General features: G+C 37.4%; 1 protein-coding gene across 1 annotated transcript; it reads left to right on the top strand.

Moving 5' to 3' along the window:
• The first annotated feature begins 8361 nt into the window (after nucleotides 1-8361).
• On the top strand, nucleotides 8362-10397 carry LOC105178463 (trans-resveratrol di-O-methyltransferase). The gene is made up of 2 exons (XM_011101931.3): nucleotides 8362-9226; nucleotides 9984-10397. The coding sequence occupies exons 1-2, from the start codon at nucleotides 8447-8449 to the stop codon at nucleotides 10281-10283; spliced, it is 1080 nt and encodes a 359-aa protein (XP_011100233.1). The 5' UTR covers nucleotides 8362-8446; the 3' UTR covers nucleotides 10284-10397.
• The last annotated feature ends 670 nt before the right edge of the window (nucleotides 10398-11067 follow it).

Here is an 11067-nt window from a genome sequence, read left to right as displayed (position 1 = left end):
ATGGACCATTTTCTTCCAACCCCACGAGCCTCTATAATTAGGGATAGTCCATATTGAAGCATCATGTAGTCGCCTCTGATATAGCCAATCAACCCAAATGGAAGTCATATCACACCGGATGACATCACATAATTTTTTGCACATGAAGCACGGTTCATTGTGGTAATATCTCTCAGCCCTTGTCCTCCCCCAACCAGTGGTTTACATACTTCCTTCCACGCCACTTTGGCATAACCATTGCTCCCCGTTCCCTTCCATAAGAAAGATCGTAGGTGCTTCTCAATTAACCCCTTTTTGGTAGTATGAATGCTGAATCCTAGTAAACACTTAGAGCTGTGAGTACAGATTTAATAATTTGCACCCTCCCTGCATATGAGAGTGCCAAGCCCTCCCAACCAGCAATACGTTCATCAATTTTTTTCAATAAAGGTTGGCAGTCAGAAATAAACAGTCTAAAAGAGATCAAGGGAAGACCTAAGTACCTTATCGGTAGAAGACCCTCCTGAAATCCGAGCACCGCTAACACTTGCTCTTTTCGTCCTTGTAGAGATCAGGAGATAATAAGATGACTCTTCTCCATATTAAGACGTAGTCCCGACCACGTCCCAAACCGATCCAATCCTTCTTTGAGTACTCTAGTGGAGTCAATGTCAGCACGACATACTCTAGTGGAGTCAGTGAACCCCAGCTGAAAAATACAAGAAGGCTCACGTTTCCAATGGAAGGTAAAGCCCCCGTCCTGGTGGATCATTTATAAGAATACCAGGTGCATCACCTTCATCACCAATACAAATAGGTATGGCGAGAGTGGATCTCCCTGTCAAAGGCCCCGGGCACCTGCGAAGAAACCATGCGATTTTTCGTTCATCCGCACCGAGAATGAGGTAGTGGTGACACATTCCTCAATCCATTTCATGAATACCACTAGAAACCCGAAGAGTTGTAACACCGCTAACAAAAAATCCCATTATATTATATCGTAGGCCTTGCGAATATCCACTTTTAACGCACACCTCCGTGGTAACCGCATTTGATTGTAGCCGGTAAAGAGTTCTTTTGCCAACCTAATGTTGTCCCTAATACTTCTGCCAGGTATGAATGCAGCATGACAGGGACTAATTAACTTGTCCAACACCACACTCAATCTTTGGACAAGTAGTTTTGCAATAATCATATGCAAAATATTGCGACACGAAATAGGGCGGAAATCAACAACAGCCATAAGGTAGTGTACCTTAGGAATAAGTGCCAAAAGCCTGCTGTTAATTTGCTTCAGTAGCCTCCCTGTTGTAAAGAAATTCAAAATAGCGTTTTTGACCTGACTCCCCACCACCAACCAAGCAGCTTTAAAGAATCCTGAAGAAAAACCATTAGGCCTCAGAGCTTTGTCGTCAGCAATATAAAATACAACAAGTTCACGTCCTCTAGTGTAAATGGCAAGACAAGCTGTGAGGCATCCTCATCAGATAATACATGTTGCACCCATGGTCTCATGTATCGAAAATCCATAACCTCACGGCATCGAACTCCTCCAACAAAGACTGATAATAAGCTACAAAGTCCTGGCACATAGCATTCGGCTTCGTGTGAGTGGTCCCATGAGAATCATTAATTTGAAGAATCCTTCTCGCAGTCCGCCTCTGTGCAATTTTGCGAAAAAACACGCGAGAGCATTGGTCCCCTCCCTTCATCCACTCCATCTTAGCTCTCTGCTGTAGCATAATTTGTTCAAGTTTGACCACCTTGGAATAAATAAGACGACAACAGTGTTCCAAGCATATGAACAACTCATCCTATCTATTCAAGCTAGCCAACATTTGTTCCTTCTCCAGGAATCCTTCCGCAAGTTGTACATTATGCGTCAAATTTCTCTTCTTCCGCCGCTGCTCCCAAAATACAAGTTTGAGAGCCTTTAACTTCCGAGTGACTGTATATGGGTAACTTCGTGCTGCCAAATATTCTGCACACTGGGAATAAATTCCAGTGAGAGAGTAAGGTAGTTAGCGAACCAAAACATACCTCTAAACTGTCTTTGACTATCCCCCGATATTACCATCGGTGAGTGATCAGATGTGCATGGGGTAAGGCAAGAATAAAGTGCCGTTGAAAACCTCGCCGCCCAGGTATCGGTAGTGAGTATTCGGCCTAGCCTCTTCCATAGATTCCTCAAGCTGGCACTACAGTTATGCTATGAAAACCATTCGCCCTGTATGGATAATGGCAGTAATCCAGCATTTTGGATACATGTATTGAACTCCTCCATTGCCATTTGTATGTCTCCCGACAAGTTATAGGCCTCGCTTAGATCCATTACGCATTAAAGTCACCGCCAACAATCCATGGTAAGTCCACATATTGTGTAGCAAGCAGTTCAAGTGAACCCCATAAATCCCGCCTATCGACTACTTCATTCGCTCCATAAATAACAGTAAAGATAATAGGCTCATGCAATGTTAGAATGTTAACCCGAACATGTATATATTGTGAACCCAATTCTAACACATCAATATCAACAAAGTTGTCATCCCATGCAAGCCAAATACGGTTACCAACAGACGCATTATCCACAAATCATTTCCACTGGGGCAATAAAAATGACTGAATGCGAACACGAGTTTCAAGGATACCAATAAGTGTAACCTGAACTCAGCAATTAGATCTTTGACAGCTAGTTGGTGGTCCCTCTTGTTCAGGCCACGAATATTCCATACAGCCGCATTCAGCATAGATCAACGCTTTTGGGGTTGCACGTCTTAGGACCCCTTGGAGAACCAACTGCATCATTAAGGAGTTATAGACAATAAGAGCTTCACCCTATCATCACGACTCAGACCAGTAACATAATAGGTTTCTCGCGAGTCACTATCTCCTCCTCCACCATACGAACCGTAGGTCGGTCCCTATCCGGTTCAGGCATCACTGAGGCTCTCGATGCCCCCCCTTTTGGTGCGGTAACAATGTTGGAGGATTTCTCCACCCTGCCGGTAATCGGTATGGACCCGTTTTTTGTACATAAACTATCACAGGTGGCTTTACCATTCTGTGAGCTTTGTTCAGGGTACAACCCTTAGCGGCATGGCCGAAAGTTATACAACAAGTGCATATTGGAGGAACCCATTCGTATTCGACATTATCTCTATAGGGTGACTCCCCACCATCCTCATCAGGTGTCATAATAATGATATATTTTGCCAATTTGGAGCTAATATCAATCATCACGCATACACAAGCGAAATCCAATCTCGTCCATGCTCTAGTAATCGCATCTACATACAACGGTCTTCCCACGCCACTAGCAACTATGCTAAGACCCTCCTCTATCCACAGTTCCACTAGGAGATGTCGTAGTTTAATCGATATAGGTACCTGCGTATGTTTCAATTTCCTCATCGCTATCCCCGGCTCCCATTTTTGGAGAACAATAGGTTGTCCCTGAAACAACCATGGTCCACTCTCAATAATTTTCTCCATATCAATAATAATTTTGAACTGAAAGAAAAAAGAACCGATTTGTCGTGGCTGTGACCTCTTGTACCGCTGGCCAAACGAATTTGGCAAACTTCTTGAGGTGGTGAAAATAGGGTTTTTTCCCCAGAAAATACCCAACAACTGTTGTTTTCCAACGTCTTGATCCAGCATGGATAGTATCAATTGAAGGACGTACGATGATCTGACCATTTTGCACAGTCGGAGCAATATATGAGAGAACCTTCCGTGATGAGTTATTGAATGCTTGTGAGATTTTGTCGTCAACAAGAGGTTCCGAACAAGCATGCAGCGGGATATTACCAATGAATAACCCGGTAGGAACGGATTTTTCACTCAATGACATGCGCGCCACATCACCCATAATTTCCACATCATCCGCCACCTCAACCTCCTTTTCAACCGTCACATGTCGCCTATGGGATGCCATATCATCGACACATCATCATCCACCTCATTGTTCACATGAGTTGCCACATCATCGCCTTCCTTGCTACCACGACAGCCCGTTCTAGGTTGCCGAACGTTCAACAGCCAGCAACCAGCGCGCTGAGTGAGGCGCACACCTGTCGCCAGCGGGAAGCCACCTAATCCGCTGAAAAGAGAGCGGAATCCATGCGCCGGAGCTTGTTGCGTCATCTGATCCATAACCGATGGCGGATAGGACATCTACAGGCCAGTCGGATACCTCTGTTCATCTTGTTCCGTCCAAATCTCGCCATCCATTTCGTTTTAAGTTCATCAATTACTGCCCTACCCTTCGCATCTCCTTCATCAATGATCTGGTTTGCCAAACGAAGGAGCTCCTCCAGTTGAAACGGCGGTTGCACTGAACCTCCATTAGAGGCGTCGCTCATGGAGGTGGCGCAAACCGTAATTTTTGCCAGCGTTCATATCCAGTGTTTCCGTGGCCAGAGTGCCACCTTTCACATCGAATATCAAATCCTCAGCCTCCAAGACATTCTGGTTTCCTTCATCCGCCGGAGAATCGCAGGCGACTATCACTCTATCAAAACCCACGCCTTCTTCTTCCTCTAATACCTGCGATTTTTGCCAGTTTTTCGAACCATCACCAGCCTCCACACAACGGCCACCGTCCTCCTCAACATCCCCATCGTCCGCAGGAGCTCCATCTACGTCACCTGCCATGGTAGATAGCGCATTAGTGTGTGAACTGCATGAGGGAGAAGAGGGAGTTTGAGAGTCCATGCTAGTCACGTTACTTCGTTTGAGTTTCGTGTAATCAATGAGCCGGCACGGTGTCAGGTGAAGTTTCTGCTCTTGTACAATCAGAAGGATGGGCTAGTCGTATCCTGAGATATCGCTGCAAGATTTGATGAAATTGATTCAGAATTTCATCAATATGGTGATTTCGGCTTATGGGTATCAATCAACAGGCCGTGTCCCTTAGAAGCATGTTGAGGGGTGAGGGTGGAGGAAGGGTGCTTCTAGCTGTTTTGATTTTTGTTAGATAAACAATTATTTTGGATTACTACTTTACCCTCATTATAAAAATCTTAATTGCAAGGGTAAACTACAACTGCTTCCCTGAGGTTTGGCATAGTTACAAATACCCCCTCATTTTTTGAAATTACAAATATCCCTCAAATGGAAAATAATTATGTAGCCCCTAGAACTAAAGTGAATATTTGCTATTTTACCCTTGTTGAATTATTTGAAAAATGAAAAAAAAATTGAAAAAATGTAAAACAAATTTGAGGGTGAGTAAAATAAATAATATAGAGGGAATATTAGTTCATAAAAATATTTTAAAAAATTATAAATATATATAATTATAATTTATAATTCAAGGGCGTTTTGATCAGTTCATCATAAAAATTGGATAAAAACCTAACAGAATGGGCTTCTTGTTAAACCGACGCTAAAATCAGGGAGGGGAATATTTATAATTTTTCAAATAACAAGGAAGTATTTATAATTATGCTAAACCTCAGGAGAAGTAGTTGTTTTACCCTAATTTAAAATTATATTTTTAATTTATTTTGAAAATTTCACATCTAAAAGTTGATATTAAAGTTTTAAAATAATATAAATAATTTAACACTAATAGAATGTATTTAATATTCTAAAACTTTTATATTTTATTTGATACATTATTTGAGATTATTCATATATCATAGAGAAATGTAGATGAAGTTGCTATGAATAGCTAATATTTGTTTTTGGGCAATCATGCAATTTTTTTGGTTGTGTATGATTGAAATTAATTATTATTCAATATTTGAATAATTTAAACGACAAATATATTTATAAAATAAATATGGAATATACTAAATTGAAAATAAAATATTTATTTTTTGAGAAAAATAATTTATTATTAACAAAAGACAAGTGCAAAACATTAAGCGAAAATAGTTTCTTTTTAACACATAGGGACACAAAATTGTCTTTAATCAATTAAGTTATTTTAAAAGTGTTTTTTTTTTGTTCTTAACTAATTGAGTTAACTTTTATCTACTTTTTATTTTTTTACTTTAAATAATACACACTTTTCATTCTATTATAATTTTCTAAATAAAAGTTTTTACAAACACTTCCACTGTATTACAAAGAAAATTCACGTCAATTTCGTCCATGAGTAAAGCAAAAAGACTGCCCTTTTCACTGAGTAGTACTCCTTGTTTTTCGCTTCCTAGATGACTTGGGAGTTTGCACTCTCCATGTAATTTGATTTATTTTTTATTTATAAGACGGGGATCCCAAAAAGTTTCCCCCACCTTTTGGTGGATAAACTAAAAAAAACAAAACTTATGAAATACCCAACAAACATGTTTCCATTTTTTCCATTGCAATTTTGTTTCCATCTTTTCCATCACAATTGTGTTTTCATCGCAATTTGATTTATTTCTTATTTATGGAATGAGCTAGTTTAGAAGTATTGGGCCTCAGAAGATTATGTAGAAAAATGTCGAATTGTCCAAAAAATTCGTTTGACTAAAAAAGATGGTTCGATCACAAAACACACTGGTGGTTCTATTCCTGTAGGGGCATATAGGCAAAAAATGGTAAGTTTTAAATATAAAGTTTTTAGATATCTTTTATGCAATTTTTTTGACATGTAAAACTAATATTGTTTTGCAAACTACAGGAAAAAGAACTTGGTAGAGAAGTGATTGATCTTGAGGTATTCTAAAGATGCCATAGAAAAAAATAAAGAAATTGGAGAGTTCATTGACAACAAATCCAAAAGAATTAGTGTAAGTATATTTTATCGTTGGTATTTAAATATTGGTCGGTATATATATTGAGAAATTTTGTTAGATTTTTATTACATAAATGTTCATTTATATCTAATGTACTTGTGTAGGAAGAATATATTGCAAAAATGGGTTGTACTGATGTTTCTTCCCAGTCTCCATTCGATCTTTCAACTTGGTATGATATAACTAGAGGTCCTTCTAAAGGATGCTTATGTGAATTTGGAAGTAGCTCGTCATCTACAAGTGTAATTGTGGAGGATATGCGCTCTAATGCTACAAACATGGGAGAAGAATTTTCCAGACAAGAAGAAGAAATTAGAAAATTGCTTGGAACTGCTCTTGAAGAAGTCCAAAAGAGGGAAGAAGAGGCTCGAAAGAGAGAGACAGACTTACAAGAATTTGTTCGTAAATTACTTCAAGATGTGGGATACAGAAAGCATCAATTTGCTGGTAAGTCTGAATAGCAAGAGCAACAACATTTTAGGAAAGATAATTAGTTTCTTTTTTCTGCTGGTGGTTTATGAATTAGTTTATATTGATTTGGGTTGTATTTTGACTTACTTTTATTGGTTTGAGAGTGCAGACATTGATATTATTTGGTAATTTTTGGATGATACAATGACATTAATTATATTATTGTTGGTTGTATTATGAATATCGTTTTTGTTATTATTTATTATTCTTGATTTTGGAAATTCAGATTTGGTATTGATTGAATGTATTTGATAGTATAATGAGCAGGATATTAATTTGGGTACAGAAATTAAAAAATCTATAAAAAAAAACATTAAACAATTAGAGATTGATAATTTTGGGAGTTTAGAGACAGAATTAGAGACGGAAAATTATAAGGATTTATAGATGGAATAGAGACGGAATATTTTGGGAGTTAGAAACGAATTAGAGACAGAATTAACAAACAAAAACTTTACCTTCAGAGACGGATTAGAGACAGAAAGTATTTTTCTTTATCGACAGAATCAGAGACGAATTTCCTATGAAAATCAGAGACGGATTGCTCTAAAACTTTGTTGTTGTTTGTCGACAATGTTCAATCTCAAAATTAGAGATGGAATGTTTTCGTCTATAATATTTAGTCACTCGGCTTTCAGCCACAGAGTGCGACGATGGAGTTTTGTCGCTATTTATTTCACAGACATAAATCATAGTTTGAGAGATGAAATTTTCCGTCTCTGATATTCTATTTTCTTGTAGTTTGATTCTATTATAACTTTCTAAATAAAAGTTTTATAAACACTTTCATTGTATTACAAAGGAAATTGCACGTCACATTTGTTCATGGGTAAAGCAAAAAGTCCTTTTCACTGAGTCACGTTTTTCACTTCCTAGATAACTAGGGAGTTAGCACTCCTTATTTTCGCTTCCTAGATGATTAGGGAGTTAGTACACCTCGTTATAATATAAAGAAGGGATGTTGATCCCAAAAAATTACCCCCATCTTACCGTGATTTAACTAAAAAATAAATAAATTATGAAATACCCACGGACGCGCTTCATGTTTTCCATCACAATTGTGTTTTCATGTATTTTCTATTATATATGACATATTGGTTAAGTGTGTACATCACAACAGTATCCTTCACACGTTTATGATAAAACAAAAATCAGAACAAATCATTTTACCAGAGCGAGATAACATATATGTGCCCTTCAGCTATAAATAGAAAACCTCCGATCAAACTGATCACCATAAAGAACAATCTCATTTTCCAAAAGCCATGGCTCTATCTAGTAATGGAATACAGTCCACTCAAGAGCTTCTTGACGCTCAATCTCATGTTTGGAACCATCTTTTCAACTTCGTAAACTCCATGTCTCTGAAATGCGTAATTCAACTTGGCATCCCCGACATCATCCTCAAACACGGCAAACCCATGACGCTTTCAGAATTAACCCATTCCCTCCACCTCAACGATGCCAAATCCCCCAGTCTTGAACGTTTAATGCGTATTATGATCCATTCCAAGTTCTTTATCAACGTCAAAATCTCTCAAGTTGAGGAGAGTGAAGGGTATTGGCTCACACCAGCTTCTCATCTCCTCTTGAGAGACGAGCCCTTGAGCGTGAGGCCTTTTGCACTCGGCATGCTAGACCCGATCTTGACAGATCCATGGCATCATTTGAGCGAGTGGTTTAAAACTGATGGTGATCTGACGCCATTTCTGACCACTCATGGCCGGACACTATGGGAGCATGCTGGGCAAGATCCGAGGCTAAATGAGTTGTTCAACGAGGGTATGGCCAGCGATTCAGAGCTGGTTGCTACTGTGATTACTAAAGATTGTAGAAATGTATTTGAGGGTTTGAAATCGATGGTGGATGTTGGAGGTGGCACAGGAACTGTGGCCAAGGCTATTGCCGATGCTTTCACCGGCTTGAACTGTGTTGTGCTTGACCTTCCGCACGTAGTTGCTGGATGTGAAGGGACTGAGAGCTTGACTTTTGTTGCCGGCGACATGTTTGATTACATTCCTCCTGCTGATGCAGTGTTTATGAAGGTATATTAAATTAGTTGATATATTATATAATTATTATATTTTGTTAACATTTATATTCATATAGATATCTAAATTTGGGAAATGAAAGTATACTAATATTGTATTGTGTTTTAATTTAAATTATAGATTTTTAAAAACTCATATACTTTTTTGGTATTCAGATATATAAACAAATATAATACTTTCTTAGGAATGATGAAAATAACAAAAATAAAAAACAACCAGAACACCCTTATACCCAAAGAAACAAAAGGGGTTAGACTTACAAAAGAAAAAAGGGGTATTATCGTCAATTTCAGTTTAAAATAGGGCTAAAAATCCACCAAAAATCATTTTATTTTGCATTTACTGTACGTGATGTCATCTTTTCTTAATTAGTTTCTAACAAAAGGGGTTTCGTGCAGGATTTTTAAAATCAAAGAAAGATTTCTTGCATTTTTTTAAAAATAAAAGGGAATTTTTATCATTCACAAAAACACATGGGGTGAAACGCAATTTGGCCTTAAATAACATATTAGTGATAATATATTGAGTGACAATAATTTTGATTTTTATTTCATCTAAGTATTCAGAATATATATTGTGCACAATTACTCACAATATAGTAAAAACAAGTATAATTGTCACCACTAGCATTATATTGCCCCTTAATTAATTATTTCTTTTACCAAAGTAATCATTCCACCTTAATTAATAGTTTATTACAAATATTATCTTTAATTGATTTGCTAACTTTTAAGATTAATATTGCAAGCAGTGGATATTGCACGATTGGCCGGACGAACAATGTCTTAAAATATTGAAGAAATGCAAACAAGCGATCTCCAACAAAGACAAGGGAGGAAAAGTGATTATAGTAGACATGGTTGTGGATTTCAAGAAGGAGCATAAGGCAATAGAAACTCAGCTCTTCTTCGATATGCTGATGATCAATTTAACCTCAGGAATAGAGAGAACTGAAAAGGATTGGGCAAAGCTCTTTTCAGCTGCTGGATTCACAAGTTATAAGATTACTCCTGCATTTGGACTACGCTCTCTCATTGAGCTTTTCCCATAATTATTATGCCTTTTTACTTCATTTGCATGTGTGAATGGAACAATGTAATATGTTGCGGCTTCATGGAATAAAATAAATGAATGTTTGAGTAATAAATAATTAAATATTGAAGAAGTTGTATGTTTTGTTTACTTGTAGTAATAAAATGTTTGATACTCGAATGATTTTTGAGAGAGAAGTAAAGTTCTGAAAATGGTTTAAATGTAATAATAACTCAAATAGGATCAAAATTGGACATTAGTTGATCACTTTTAAGGTTGTCAATTTTTTATCCTATTATTATGGTGGGACGGTAAAAAGATTGTCCCAACATTTTACTGATCTAAATTAAGACTAGGGGAAAAGTAAGTAAACATACATTAATTGGAGCAAATAAGACAGGATATTAGGTGCAACCAACGAGGCTATCAGGGCAAACTAATCAATTAATTAATAATGTGATTGAGTGTGGAATATGTAGTTGATATGAAAATAGGAGCTATGACACAAGTGAAGAGTGCAGGTAGTGCGTATTCTTGCTGTTCAAGAAAGAAGATGTGTTGAGTGAAAGTTCACCCACTTTGTTCACTTATTTTAGACTTCCATTTGTAGAGGAGTTTTGGGAAAGATTCTCGAATTCTTTAAGTTCAAATGAGGGGATAGTTTTAGTTTTGGCAACAAAGTATATTCTGTTTTTAGTGTCTCAAGTTTTCAAGTCATCGTATTTGGTATCTAAAGTTTTTAATTCTCATCCATTTGATTACCTTTTGTTAGCTTCCTCGATCGTTAAATAAACGTCAACCCA

The sequence above is a fragment of the Sesamum indicum genome, linkage group LG12, assembly GCF_026168435.1.
Source record: "Sesamum indicum cultivar Baizhima isolate 11 linkage group LG12, ASM2616843v1, whole genome shotgun sequence".
Classification (NCBI taxonomy): domain Eukaryota; kingdom Viridiplantae; phylum Streptophyta; class Magnoliopsida; order Lamiales; family Pedaliaceae; genus Sesamum; species Sesamum indicum.
The sequence above is the reverse complement of the archived record's forward strand: the minus strand, read 5'-3'. Positions and strand labels throughout refer to the sequence as shown.